This window comes from Mauremys reevesii, linkage group 2 (genome assembly GCF_016161935.1).
Source record: "Mauremys reevesii isolate NIE-2019 linkage group 2, ASM1616193v1, whole genome shotgun sequence".
NCBI lineage: Eukaryota > Metazoa > Chordata > Testudines > Geoemydidae > Mauremys > Mauremys reevesii.
Window position 1 is genome coordinate 148841919 of NC_052624.1, and position 15565 is coordinate 148857483.

The 15565-nt window shown below is 45.8% G+C and overlaps 1 protein-coding gene across 5 annotated transcripts in view; it reads right to left on the minus strand.

Annotated features, from left to right (window-relative positions):
• LOC120397750 (hexokinase-2) overlaps positions 1–15565 on the minus strand; it is a 64936-nt gene that overhangs the window by 23529 nt on the left and 25842 nt on the right. For all 5 annotated transcript variants that reach the window (XM_039524152.1, XM_039524156.1, XM_039524153.1 and 2 more), the window contains exons 3-8: positions 13669–13817; positions 10885–11004; positions 7489–7584; positions 5790–5889; positions 4994–5177; positions 1567–1722 (exon numbers count right to left, since the gene is read on the minus strand). In XM_039524152.1, coding sequence (XP_039380086.1) covers positions 1567–1722; positions 4994–5177; positions 5790–5889; positions 7489–7584; positions 10885–11004; positions 13669–13817 — 805 coding nt within the window. The remainder of the gene's footprint in view (positions 1–1566; positions 1723–4993; positions 5178–5789; positions 5890–7488; positions 7585–10884; positions 11005–13668; positions 13818–15565) is intronic.

The window sequence follows — 15565 nt, forward strand, 5'->3', positions numbered from 1 at the left end:
AGGATCTGGCAATTATAGTGCATCACAAAGTCAACAACCTGATGCAGTTGTGGAAAAGGCTATTATTACTCTGGGGTGTATTAACAGGAGCGTCAACTGTAAGAAACTGGGTGCCACACTTTAGGAAAGATGTGGATAAATGGAGAGAGTCCAGAGGACATCAACAAAAATGATTAGGGCCCTACCAAATTAATGGCCATGAAAAACGCGTCACGGACTATGAAATCTGGTCTCCCCCCATGAAATCTGGCCTTTTGTGTGCTTTTATGCTATACTATATAGACTTCACAGGGGAGACCAGCGTTTCTCAAACTGGGGGTCCTGACCCAAAAGGGAGTTGCAGGGGGGGCGACAAAGTTATTTTAGGGGGGTCATGGTATTGTCACCCTTACTTCTACACTGACTTCAGACCTGGGCGGCTGGAGAGCGGCAGCTGTTGGCAGGTGCCCAGCTCTGAAGGCAGCACCCCACCAGCAGCAGTGCAGAAGTAAGGCAATACCATACCAGGCCATCCTTACTTCTGCGCTGCTGCTGGCAGCAGCTCTGCCTTCAGAGCTGGGCTCCCGGCCAACAGCTTCTCAGCTCTGAAAGCAGGGCTGCTGACAGCAGCAGCGCAGAAGTAAGGGTAGCAGTACTGCAACCCCCCCTCTCTTCCCCCACCACGCACACACACACACACACACACACACACACACACGCAAGCCTTGTGACACCCCCACAGCTCCTTTTTGGGTCAGGATCCCTACAATTACAACACTGTGAAATTTTAGATTTAAATAGCTGAAATCACAAAATTTACCATTTTTAAAATCCTATGACATAATTCCACATGACTTTATTGAATTTCATCTCGTGGATTTCAGATCAATCTGTGAAATTGACCAAAATGGACCGTGAATTTAGTAGGGCCCTAAAAATGATCAAAGTTTTGAAGACCTGACCCAGGAGGAGAGGTTAAAAAACTGGGCACATTTAGTCTTAAGAAAGGAAGACTTGAGAGGGGGTGAGTGGGGGCATGATAACAGACTTGAAATATATTAAGGGCTGTTATAAAGAAGACAGCCATCAGTGGTTCTCCATGTCCACTGAAGGTGGACAAGAAATAATTGGCTTAATCTACAGCAAGGGAGATTTAGGTTAGATAGTATGAAAAACTTGATAACTCTAAGGGTAGTTAAGCTCTGGAACAGGTTTCCAAGGGAGGCTGTGGAATCCCCATCACTGGAGGTTTTTAAGAACAACTTGGACAAAACCCCATCCAGGATGGTTTAGGTTTATTTGGCCCTGCCTCAGTGCAGAGGACTGGACTCGATGAGCTCTCAAGGTCCCTTCCAGCCCCACACTTCTACAATTCAATCCCTTAAGTGATGACATCACACAGAACTGGAGGGGGGGCTAACCTACTCACTTTCTACTTGGTGGCAACACAATAGATCGCTCACCATTGGCTCGACAGACCTTTCCCTTCCCAAGAGCACACGTCTTGAAGAGATGAGGGTGGCCTCCCATCCATTGTGGGGGGCTCATTGAGGATAGAACCATTTGCTCAGGCTCTTTCTTACTTACTTTTCAATAGCAGACACATATCCGGTCTCGAAGTGTCCTGTGGTGAGCAAGCTTGGGGTGAGCCTTCCACCGAACAGCAACTCCTCCTTGGCCATCTTCACCAGGATGAGCCTGACCAGCTCTCCCATGTACATGCCGCTGATCATCTTTTCAAACCTGCAGAGAAGGTAAGCACAAGGTTCAGTCCACTGGGCAAGTCATTCTACACTGTCACTTTAAGAGGCCAATATCTAGGGCTACACGTGCAAAAAGAGGCACCCGAATTATCCGTGCAAAGCTGCATTCTACACAGGTAAGCACATGAGCTCACAAAATCTCAGTGCACCCCCAAATGAGAAGGCTACTGTTTGTACCAAGGTCTTGGGACAGCTAAGTACTTGAGTTAGTTTGCAAGAAGAACAACTCTTAAGCGTAGTCATGCAATTTGCCCATTTAAAGAATCATGAATTATGGCAAGGGATCCTGATTGTCTCCATCTGATTGTCAAAAACAAAATTGTGTCAAACCAACCTGATAGCTTTCTTTGACAGGGTAACAAGCCTTGTGGATAGGAAGGAAGAGGTAGATGTGGTATATCTTGACTTTAGTTAAGCTTTTGATACTGTCTTGCATGATTTTCTCATAAACAAACTAGGGAAAGGCAACCTAGATGGAGCTACTATACTGTGGGTGCAAAAACTGGTTGGAAAATCATTCCCAGAGAGTAGTTATCAGTGGATCACAATCATGCTGGAAGGGCATAACAAGTGGGGTCCCACAGGGATTGGTTCTGGGTCCGGTTCTGTTCAATATCTTCATCAATGATTTACATAATGGCATAGAATGTACACTTTAAAAGTTTGTGGCCATTACCAAGGTGGGAGGGGTTGCAAGTGCTTTGGAGGATAGGATTAAAATTCAAAATGATCTGGAAAACTGGAGAAATGGTCTGAAGTCAATAGGATGAAATTCAATAAGGACAAATGCAAAGTACTCCACTTAGGAAGGAACAATCAGTTGCACACATACAAAATGGGAAATGACTGCCTAGGAACAAGTATTGCGGAAAGGGATCTGGGGGTCACAAGCTAAATATAAGCCAACAATGTAATGCTATTGCAAAAAAAGGTGAACGTCATTCTGGGATATATTAGCAGAAGTGTTGTAAGCAAGACATGAGAAGTAATTCTGCTCTACTCTGCACTGATTAGGCCACAACTGGAGTATTGTGTCCAGTTCTGGGCACCACATTCCAGGAAGGATGTGGACAAATTGGAGAAAGTCCAGAGAAGAGCAACAAAAATGATTAAAGGTCTAGAAAATATGACCTATGAGGGAAGATTGAAAAAACTGGGTTTGTTTAGTCTGGAGAAGAGAAGATTGAGAGGGGGCATAACAGTTTTCAAGTATGTAACAGGTTGTTAGAAGGAGGAGGAGGAAAAATTGTTTTTCTTAACCTCTCAGGATAGGACAAGAAGCAATGGGCTTAAATTGCAGCAAGGGAGGTTTAGGTTGGACATTATGAAAAAGTTCCTAACTGTCAGGGTGGTTAAGCACTGGAATAAACTGCCCAGGGAGGTTGTGGAGTCTCCATCATTGGAGATTTTTAAGACCAGGTTACACAAAACACCTGTCAGGGATGGTCTAGATAATTAGTCCTGCCACGAGTGCAGGGGACTGGACTAGACTTCTCAAGGTCCCTTCCAGTTCTATGATTCTATGATCTCATATAGTAGCCCAATACAGATACCACCAGATTTTGCTTAAAATCACAGGAAGACATTTCAAAACCTTCAGTAAAAAGACTGGGGAGTTCTAGTCTGGAGAAACACCTGTGCTTTGTAGGAGCTTTGCATTAGCCCCATAGAGCTTATGAGTTCTGTAGGAGTGGAGCTGCAGTCCCTGAGGCAGGATCTACACACAGAAAGGCTTTGCTGGCATAGCTGTACCTGCATAGGATACCAGCCCAGCACTCCTAGTGTAGACGCAGTTTAAATTAGCATAATCACTGGTAGAACACATTCCAGTCTCCCCACCCAAGGACTAAATAAGCACAGCTTTTCCTGGCACAGCTACGTCAGCCTGGGATCACAACTCTTCAGCACCCCTGACCAACACAGCTCTGCTGGCAGACGCTTGTAAAGTAAACGTGGCCTGAGGATACCGTCTTTAGAAGCACTATGCAGCACTGAAAGTCAGTGGGACTTAGGTTCTTAAGTCACTTACAGGCCAGGTCTACGGTACAGGTGCTACTGTGGCACTGCTATGGCAGTACAGCACCACAGCTTAGACACTTCCTACAGCGATGGGAGAGGTTTTCCTGTCGCGGTAGGTAATCACTGAGCGGCATTAGCTAGTCAACGAAGCACTCTTCCATTGACCTAGCCAAGAATTCACTGGGAGTTAGGTTGGCATAGACTGACACTTGGGGGTGTGGATTTTTCACCACGCTGAGTGACGTTGCTAGATCAGTCTACATTTTAAGAGCGTCCAAGGCCTGGTCCACTTTTCAAACCATCACCCTACAGCTCCGGGGACACGGCCAATCATCATGTATCCCAGAGTGTTGGTTAAACCAGAGTAACATCAAGGTTCCAATGTAACAATGAGCACATGCTTGTTGGAGGATTCTGGCCTTCAAATTAAAACTAGAAACACTGTGGAAGATTTTCCAAGATGCACATGGGAGTTGAGTTCATATCTGCCCTTTGGAAATATACCCCACATCTCCCATCTTATCTTGCGGTGGGTGAGTTTGTATGGTCTGCAGAATCCTGGGGAAATTGCTAATGTATGGGCTAGAACTTCTCCTGTGGGCAAGGTTTGAGGTGCCTTGAGAATAGGTGGACTGAACTGTGCGCACAGAAAGAAATGCAACTGAAGGATCAAATGCTTAATATATACAGTATATAGAGAGAGGGGGAAAAATTAAGCCTTCAGGTGACTTCCTCTCCCATCCATTGTGATTAGACGTAAACCTGAACCAGAACTCCAGAACCAAAACTATTTCTGCATCTTGGAGGAAGCTTGGATCCAAGTTTTATGGACTGGGTCCATCTCTAATTTAAAAATAAATCTCGCATTCACCAAGTGTGATATCTGTTGGTTGCACTGATGGTATGAACACTAGGTGACGCTGTTTGCCTTCGGGTGATGATCACTACACTGAATGGGAAATCCAGAAGTAGCTGTTATTCCATTCATTAGAACATGAAGCAAAGCAGGGGGATATGGGGAGGGGGTCGCTCTTGGCGGTTCATTCAGAAATACCATCCCCAATTTGTGGTACAGTCCCAGTTTGCATTGGTCTAGCCTGCATCCTTTAGGGTCCTGTAACCCAATTAACCTACATGACCTCTTCCTCACACCAAAACAATCACAACAGAAGGACAGACAATACAAAATAAACCACCCCCTACATCTGAGCCACAGCCAAGAATCTGCTTACAGTTGTTTCCCTGGATTGAGTGAACCCATGTCGATCTCACGGTCGAACTCTGTCCTGATGTCGTTCAGCACGCCATCGTCTCCGAAGGCTCCCCATTCCATGTTTATGCACATCCGCCCTTCGTCCCCTTCCACCAAGTCAATGTGCCGCATCTCCTCCATGTAGCATGCATTGGTACCAGTACCTGTGTCAAACAGATCACAAGTTAGTCACCTGGGAGAGGGAGTGGTAGGGTCTTCATCACTGCTTCCAGTGTCTACCCATCCCATAAGTATGGCCTAAATTGTTTGTTCTTAGATGCACACATTTACACTTGGCCATACTGAAATGTATCTTGTTCGCCTGAGCCCATCTTACCATGTGATCCAGATTGCTCTGTATCAGAGCCTTCTCTTCTTCATTATTTACCACTCCCCCATTCTTTGGGTTGTCTGCAAACTCTCTCAGTCATATTATGTTTTCTTCCAGGTCATTCATAAAAATGTTCCATAGTGTAGGACCAAGAACTGATCCCTGTGGGACCTCCCAGTAAAAACACTCAGTGATGAGTCCCCATTTACAGTTCTATTTGGAGATCTGTCAGTTAAGACAATTTTTGATGCATGCTACGTTCATTGTGTATCGTTCTAGCTTCTTAATCAAAATGTTGCATGGTACTAAGTCAAACAACTTATAGAAGTCTTTGAATATTACATCATTGCTCTTACTTTCTTCGGTCAAACTTGTAATCTCATCAAAGAGACTTCAAATGAGTTGGACAGAATCTATTTCCTGTCAAGGTTACATTGTGTCTTACCAACAATGAGCCCAACTTCGCAGTTGTGATCGTCATAGCCGCAGGTCATCATCGTCCCTACGGTGTCGTTCACCACGGCGACCACGTCGATGTCGAAGTCCTGAAACAGGCAAAGGGGAGAGACATCAAGTCCACGGAGTCAAGTTTGACCCAAACTTACCATTCCTAAGATTGACTGTGGGGGCTGGGGAAATTGATACTTTAGCGGATAGAAAGAGCAAGGCTCCAAGGCCAAGATTTGGGATCCGTGCCCATAAATATTCAGCCTCATTTGGGCCAGGATTATCAGCTGTGACTAATTATTTTGGCTTGCTAGATTTCTCAGTGCTCAGCTGGAGATACCATGAAGGGGCAGATGTTCACAGGGCAGGTGGCTCAGCACTTCTTATCAGCTCCCTTCTTAACACATCTCAAGGTCAGCACTCAAAATCATTAGCTCCTTTTGAAAACCATGGCTCAAGTGGGGGCTGAACGTTCATCAGCACAGATTCAGTGTGGAAGAACATTAATAGGCTGACTATCTTTAGTAAAAATTGTTCCTTTTATAGTGCTATTCAATGTCAAAGCACTGCACAAACATTCATTAAGGATCTCAACACCCCCTTGAGAAGGGTAACTAAGTAGCCATGTTACAGATGGATTTATCTAGACTTCTATTAACCATCTGTCCCTGACTCTTGGTGTTTTCAGAAGACTAAAAGTTATGATACAGGAAGGAAAACTTGCAACAGATGCAATAAACTGTACAGATAATGTCATCATGCTCACGGAAGTAACTTCCCATCTATCCAGTCCACAGCCCTCTCCTGCCACAAAATGTAGGAGGAATCAGTGTTAATTGGTGCTGCGTTAATAAATCTAGGCTCTGGCAGATCCAGACTAAGAAATCCAGGCTCTTGCAGTGGAAGCAATTCTGGAGGAATCAACCCTTCCTGAAAGATGCCTGGCCAACATCTCTACGTCCTGTTTTAGTCACAGGGCTATCAGCTCAAGCAGTCAGCTGAGGAGTTGTACAGGGAAGAGAGGCATAGCCAGATCTCAAGCCGTTTAAGGCTTTACAGGGAAAGATGGGGAAATGGAGGCCGAGGTTACTACATTTGTTTTTCTCTCTATCTCCAGTCATTCTGGATGCCAGAATAACTGTGATATCAGAAGGTACACCAACAATATGCAATTCAGAGCAGGGGTGAATTCAGCGCTAAAGTAGTTCTTTGTGTACACCCACTTTCATAGCTGATAATGCAGCCTGCAAGAGAACAACATAAAGAAAAGAGCAGGGCATGAGCATGAGAAAGCACAATGTTTGCTGTAATCCTCAACCAACAGGATCTAACCCAATTAAAAAAAAAGGAAGAGGAAGTTTGTTTGGGTTTAAAAAAAAAAGGAGCACAGCTGTCTTGCATTTGTTTCCAGATGAAGAGTGCATCAAACTGACTGACAACCTTTGAGTGTCTCGGGTCTGAAGCCAAGTACAGCCACTGCTGGCATTTAGATAGTGCTTTTCACATCCTGGAGGAACCCAGTCTATGTGAATACCTTGAAATACAATACCTTCCCCCCTGCATGGAGGGCGGTACACTAGATCAAGACCAGGATTTATACACATTCTCTTTGTTCTGTTCCAAAGCTGAACAGAATGCCCGGGGCAGAGCAGCTGATTCCCAACAGCCTGAGAGTTCAGCACACAGGTAATGCTTACCCCTCGTTTCTTGATGGCTTTACGTATCATGGCAACCACGTCTTTCCCCTCCACACCACTGGATTTGAACCCTTTAGTCCATGTAACGAGGATACTCTATGAAAAGAAATAAGAACAACCATATTACCAAACCAGAGTCTTCAGCCATCTTTTTCTAAGGCCCTATTGCTACCCTGGGGATTTTTGCAAAAAAACACCACACCTTCTCCACTGTAAATCAGCTGCTCTCGTATAAGACAAGGGCTTCCACTGCTACAACTTACTGCAGTAAGTTTCTGCGATGGGTTGCGGCACTGTTGTGTGTATGTTATGACAATGTGATTACACTGGGCAAGGAGTCTACACTAGAAACTTACATCGGTATAATTACATTGCTCAAGAATATGAAAAATCTACACCCCAGAGAGATGCAAGTTATACAGACCCAGTGTAGACAGCGTTATCTCGACAGGAAATGGATTAATGACACTGATATGACAGGCAATCCTGTGGACGTAGCAGCATCTTCACTGCAGCGTTTTACGTGTTGACCTTCCCTGAGTCTCAACAAGGCCCAGGTTTCTGGAAATGCCATCAAAATACGGGTGGGATGGGGAGTTAGTCATTTACTTCCACCCGCATTAGAAATGCAAAGCACAGGGTGAGGCTGACCAGATTCTACAGAGTTGAGTTTACAAGGATGCTTCCCAAAGAGCTCAGGGTGTCAGATGGCTTCTGATTAAAAACAGTCTTCAGTGCTTGAGGTTTTCCATACAAATCTAATCATCTGCCATGAGCAGCAGAAGGCACTTTGCGACTGGGACTTCTACTATGATCAGTATATCGATAATAGCAGGAATATCATGGCCACACAGCTGTGGAATTTGATTAGCTCCCACTCTGAAAGGACTTCAGTGACATCTTCTGTTCTCTCTTATACAGAGCTTTTCTTCCCTAGGTTCCAAGGCGCTTTAGAATCATAGGGTCAGAAGGGACCACCAGGGTCATCTAGTCTAACCCCCTGCCAGAAAAAGTGAATAGAAACTTGTATTGTTCCTCGTGCTCTAGCGCAGCAAGGCTGACAACTTGTCATGCAGCACGTGGGCATCTTTACGATGGAGTATTCGCTGCACATGGAGGATGTGCCAAAGGGAGAGAGAAATACCTAGCTGGCTACATTTCTGAGGGTATGGATACACTGGCGAGTTGCAGCGCTGGAAAGCCTCCACCAGCGCTGCAATTAGTAAGTGGCCACAGCTGCAGGGCACTTCCAGCGCTGCAACTCCCTGGCTGCAGCGCTGGCCGTACACCTCACTCAGCATGGGGAATAAGGATTCCAGCGCTGGTGCTGCAGTGCTGGTCATCAAGTGTGGCCACACACCAGTGCTGTGATTGGCCTCCAGGGAATAAGGATGTATCCCAGAATGCTTTTATAAATTACTCTCTTTGTTTTGTTGTGAACTCGCTCCGTTGATCCCGGAGCTGTTTATCTACAAACACAGCTCCTGTTTGCTGTGATCAATCTGTGAACAATCAAATGAGATAATGAGGCAGGCAGGGAGTGAGTGTTTGCTTGACAGAAACAGCGGGGGCAGAGGGGAGAAAGGGAGTCGTGTTGGCTGCAGGCTGTTTGCAGTTAAGAGTTAAGGGTAAGGGATCGGGAACATGTTCTGATTTTTCAAGTCAGGAAGCTAAACACACAGTGTTGGCTCCAAAAATCCATTCTCTCTCTCTCCCCCCGCTCCTTGTCACACTACGCCCCACCCCACCCCCTCTTTTGAAAAGCACCATTGCTGCCACTTGAACGCTGGGATAGCTGCCCATAATGCATCACTCCCAACAGCGCTGCAAATGCTGCAAATGCGGCCACACACCAGTGCCGGTAGCTGTGAGTATGGCCACACACCAGCGCTGGCCCTGCACAGCTGGACGACCAGCGCTGCAACTACCAGCGCTGCAGATTTGTAAGTGTAGCCATACCCTGAGAGATGAGTAGAGTTTTTAGCATTCCAGTTATGATGGCGGGGAACGGGTAGAAAAGGAGACACACACACAAAGGTGCCAGAGGAGAGGGTACGTGACAAGCAAAATGACATACATGCCTCTGGAGGGCGCTAAACAAGCAAATTTCACCTTGGACTCCTGATGCCACAGACAGTACATCAGGCAACTGAGGTCACCAGAGTCCCTCCATGTAACAAGTCAATTGCTAAGCATGGCTGACACCACATCAATCCCTGCAGGAGTGCCTGCCCCTGCTCCCTGGTAGAAGCATTGCCGATGACTTCAGTGGGAAGAGGAGCATGCCTGCTATGTTACATCCAGTGTGGCATGGTACACCATGAATGATGCGGTGCTTGACATGTCTGTTTGCGTGTAGCGAGGGGACACATGTCCTGAGGTATTTGGATCTGCTTTACCTTACTCTGCACACCCTCCACATCCAGTGCCTGCATTCAGTTCATTTTCCACCTGCCCTACTCCCATCTCAGTCCTACCTTTGTCTCTCCTTCCTGCACCTGAGGCTCCAGATCTGTCTCCACCCTGCCCCCTCTGCCACTAACAGCCTCCCTCGACTTGTGTGATAAACAGCTGCCTTCATCGGTCATCCAATCCTTCCTCTAAAATTCTCCTCTCAGCCAGCACGGGAGCACACAGCTGGTGTTATTCACAAAAACAATCCCAAAATATAATCAGCTAGGAGCCTTGTAAATAACACTCCCTTTGCAAGCTAGGCTGCCCTCAAGAGCAATTTTACCCTCCCCCTTTGTTTCTTGTCCTTTCCCCACCTTCCCCCGATGGTTTCTTGTCATCTCTCATTATCTTATTTCCCTAATTTGGAGCGTAAATGCCTCAGGGCAGCAATCTTCTTGGTTACTTGTCAGGAAAATGTCTTGCACATTAATGGTGCCATAAAAACAGATCAGTAATATGCACCAAAGAGTTGAAGTTCCATGTGACAGCATGCAAAAGAGGCATTTCCTTACCTCATGTTAGCTAACACATGGTAACCAGCAAGAGGTACAACCCTCATGAAGACAAGGCAGTTTGTTCAGAATTTTACTTCATATTAGTTACCTTATGGTACCTAACGCACCTTTTTTCCTAGTGAAGATGCAGCCATAGTGCATGAAGACATGCTTACGGTCTTTGCCAGTTTAAGGGAACAAATGTAAACTAAACCGAAGCAAGCCAAAATCCACCCTGCGGTTGGCACCAGTTTAACTAAATTGGTTTAAAAAAATCCATTCAAGTCAAATTGGCGTAACTCCCAGGTGCACACAAAGCTAAAACCACAGGGTGTGATTAAAACCCAGCCACTTTCACCTCTCCTGGTCATTGGCAGCAGCCCAAGCCTCAGCCTGCAGGTCAATCCATTATGGTTTACAAGCCAGAGGAGGTAAAAGCGTCACTTACCTCATCCAGTTTGGTTTGGTGGCAAGGAAAAGAGAAGGTGAATCCAAGGGGCAGCTTCTTGTCCTTCATATTCAGCTTTTCCATGAAGTTAGCCAGGCATTCAGCAATATGATCAAACAGCTGTGGAACAGAGATCACCACCCATTAGACAGCTGAGACCTTGAGTCACCTTAATCTGTCTCTTCAGTGTAAGGGCCCAATCCGGCACCCATTGGAATGGGTCAGCACAAAGTCAGGTCAGAATCATTTCACAACTGAATGCGCTGGATCCTACATTCTACTGGGTGCCATTAACTGTGTTTCACTTGCCAACGTCACTCACCTTAGCTCAGGCAATACAATTAGAGAGTAACCTTCCTCCAAGTAAGGAAACTTATGGCCACTATCTATAAGCCTACCTGTAACACTGGTGGAAACTTTCACAGGCATGTAAAGCATTCCCTGTACTGTATCTATATTCCTGATTGTTACTGGTTTGGTATTCTGGGACTTTACAGAACACATCGTAATACAAAACCAAACAGTTGTTATTAAGACTCACTTATCAGTTGTCCATTACCATAGTGTCTAGGTGTAGTTTGCTTAGTTTAAAATAAATCCTTAAGCATGTCTTCTGTGTATCGATATGGGAGATTTTCAGAGATGGAAACAACTTTTTGGGAAAGGAATTTGCTATCTCGTGGTTGAAGCAGGAGTTCTGGGATTCAGGACTCCTGGGTTCTGTTCTTAGTTCTTCTGGTGACTCTCTGCAAGTTTTGACAAGTCACTTCACCTCTCTGCATTTCAGTTTGCTCTCTGTCACAGCGAGGGTAGAAGGAACTAACTTTTTATCATGAGCTTTGAGGTCTTGGAACCTAGGGTATTAGAGCAAAATATTATGATTCCCTTGACATGTTCAGGATGGTCCAGTCCTTTGATAAAGAAAAAACCTCTCTTACTTGGTTCTTTAGACCTTGACTGCATGGAGGATTTGAAATGAATTTTCACAGAAATGTGTTAACACAATAAATGCAACTGAGATTTAGTTATGTCCTCACCAAACCAAAGATTTGCAGGGTAGCTCTTTTAAACAGTAGCTGCCCACCAGTGCAAACCCCTAGCATAGACAAGGTAAACTGCGATAAGCAGCAATTTGCACTAGTGCATTGAACTCAGGTGTCAAGCCGGGGTCAGTGCCAGAGCGCAAATTTGTCTATCTGCACAAGGGGCCCAGTAGGTGGCTGGAATAGAGATAAATTCCCAACATAGACAAGGTTCTGCCTGCTGCATCATCCAAGCTGACCATGGTTCAATCCTCACTATCCGTTAGTTTCTTTCTTCTAAGTTTTCAGCAGAGAACAGAGCACTGAACTCCAGTTCCCTCAGCTGTTTATTCCAAGGCGTTTTCCACCCCCCTTGCCAGACTGTAAACCCCAGGTAGTGACGAATCTCATTTAAAGCATTAACATCTCTCTGCAACGGACTTTAAAGTGCCTTCTACACACAAGGCTTTAATGAGAAAAGCAAAGACAGCTGGACAGACAGATTACACCAGTTTGTCTTCAAGTGGTATAAAGCAAAGAGGGGGGGAAATGACTGGATTACCATTCAAAAACTATATTCCCTAGGATTCACACACAACAGTCATCCCCCTTAACAGTCATTTACTATTATTTTATTCTATTTACATTTACTTTGTGTCAAACTCTATTTTCTCCCATACAATGCGCACTGTTATTTTATTCCATTTGTATTTATTTTGAGCCAAAATCAACAGCACAAGGAAAGGGTTAGGAGACAATGTGTTTTATCACCTGCCTGTCTCTACTTTACACTTACGTAGCTCTTTATCTCTCCATCTCAAAGCACTTTATTAATGGTGGGCATGATTAGACTCACAAGTCACCCCCCTCACGTGGACAACGAAACGGATTTCCCTGGACAAGAAAGTGGCTATTGATTATTACTTCTGACCAAGCAGAGGAGCATCTTCCCACTGCATGGTTCCTGCATCTCCCTAGGGCAGAAATGATGCTGCCAGACGACATGTGAACTGATGGGCAGTGGCGGTGGCCAGAGGCGGGGGAAGAGACCTTTTATGTAAGATTAAAACTGGGATTAGGCACAGTTGGGGGAGGATGGAATCAGAGGGGAATTAGAGCTACACATGCTCTGCTTTACTTCTGTCCTTTCAACGCTGGCAGCTACTCAGTGCAGACCAGAGTACCACTCTCTCTAGGGCCAAGATTTTTAGTGACTGGCAGTTTTGAATGCTCAACACGAGACACCCTTTAAGGGGCCTAATTTACAGAGAGTGCTGAGGACACCTGCCTTCTGAAAACAAGGCCCCATTAAGGGGGCTCAAATTGGGCATCCAGGAGAATGGTGGACATGTTGACACTAGGAAAAAAGGTGCATTTAACATGTATTAGAAATCCCTAGTGGAGAGATGGCAAGTTGTAGTTTGAACACATTAGTGGTGAACCCTAGTGCAGATACCTGCCAGCTACCACATGTTAAAATACAAACTGACCTGTCTACACCAGGGCAATGTGTGTTAAAAACCCACCTTTACTAGTGAAGGCAAGGCCCAAGGTACCTGAAATTATTAGTCGCTTTTAAAAGCCTTGGCCTTTTGCACTTACACAGCCCCGATGGCTGTCGCATGTGAGCAGGGGTTGTTTCCTTCTCGGATACCCAGGAGAATCATGTCGGGAAGACACAGCAGGCTGGGTGAGCCAGCAAGAATGTGCGCTCGGGAACAAAAGGGCAGGGGGGGGGGAGGGAGAGAGATATTAAACCTACCTGTGCCCCGCTCCCACGCATAAGATCCTCTGGAATGGCATAGATCTGATTCTCCATTTCTACCTTCCGCAGGCCATTATCAGACACCTTCACTCTCAGCACACGGAAGTTCGTGCCGCCAAGATCCAAAGCCAAGAAGTCTCCATTCTCTGCAGGCGCAAAGAGAGAAGAATATTGTATTAGAGGCCTCTGTCCTATTCACACACACCCCTTTAAAATGGAGCTATGGAATAACTGCCTATTTACATGGACCGGATATACTACTGCTGGCAGTGGTACTAGGCTGCTTTTAACAATAAGCAATAGTGGTTTCTGGCACTTTTCAGCAAACCAGTAATCTCCCCGTTTAGTGCAATCGTCCTGCAATCCCTGCTCGGGCAGACGCAGCCAGCCAGCTCCACCGCAGAGATAAGGCGTGGTCAGGAAAAGGTCTAAGTGAGCGTCTCTCCTGGATAGACCCTGCTGACACACCTCTGAACGGCACTTGAAGCTGAAAAGCTGTTCTCAAGGAAGAGTGACAGCCATTCTGCCAGTGCACACCCGCCATAAGTGAATCCCACTCGCAACACAGCTGTCCCTTTGGGTGGAGGGGGTGAAAATTACCCCCTCAGGAATGAATCTGACATCCAGGGACCCCTTCAACCAGCTAAAATGCAAGCAGCTCTGTGGAGGAGGAGGAGGCAACTAGCCAGAGCAAGTTGCACAAAGTGGTTGGGGAACTGTGGCCTGTGACACAAATAGCTCATACAGAGAGTTACAAGATCTTCCGAGTCCACACAGAGCAAACAGTGGTGCTGTTTTTAAGGCTGGAGGCCGCATGGTCTTAGTTAGAGCAGAAGAATTGAGCCAGGAGGCCAGATGCCGTTCCTGACTCTCCTGCTGCATTGCTGTGTGACCTCAGGAGAGTCGCTCCATCTCCATGCTGAGTAATTCGAACACAGGGGACCGGTTTCAAAGCAGGGCTTTTTTGAAGAAAGGATTTTGAAGTGTAAATAGGAGAGACTGAGTGATCACAGAGGGACAGAATGGAAAGACGCCCCTGAAGCATCACAGGACCACTGCCACGAACTTGGGCAAACTTCGTAAATACAGGACTCCATTCTCCTCTCACCTACACTGGGATAAAACTGGCACAAAGCCCAGTGGCCAACAGGGAAAATGGGAGTAAGAGCACTGTACTAGAAAGAGAGCCTAAGACATAAGGCCCTGTATCAGAGGCCTGGTGTGAGGCCTGAGGCCTGAACTAAAGTAGCAGTCAAGCCTTGCTAATATAAAGCAAAGTTAGCAAGAGACAGGCTGAAAGCAGAAGTCAGGTTCTTCCCCACAGGTTTCAGGTGGGTTTGTACTCGACATGGTTAGGTGCCACCACTTGCCACAGCCTACGCTAGCATGGCTACACTACTATTTTTAGCGTGCCACTTCTATGTCAACTAGTGTGAGCAGGTCTGCTCAAGCTGGGAATCGCACCCCACAGCTTCAAGTGTAGACGTAACCTAAGATTGTGAGCTGGTCAGATCCTATAACGATGCAGGGGGGAGGCAGAAAACAACATAAGGTAGATATACAACCCTAAATCTCAAGGCTAATCTCCAAATCCCTCATCATTAGAGGGATGCAAAGCAGCGTAAATCATCTACTACTTCAAAGCAGTGTAATCTACCAGCATGACAAGCAGAGAGGGAAAGTGAATCGAGTTTATCTGCCTATTTTGGTTGCTGTTAGTGGAGAGTTACAAACAAATGCAGGCTAGACAGACTCAGATAACACAGCGTGATTTGGCTTGGTCTGTCGAGCGTAGCTTAACACACAGTTTCTCTGGAATATGGCCTACCTTAAATTAATTTGCTTTAGGAAGCCTGTAACGATTTGAAAGTGTTATTGAGCTAAACCCACCTCC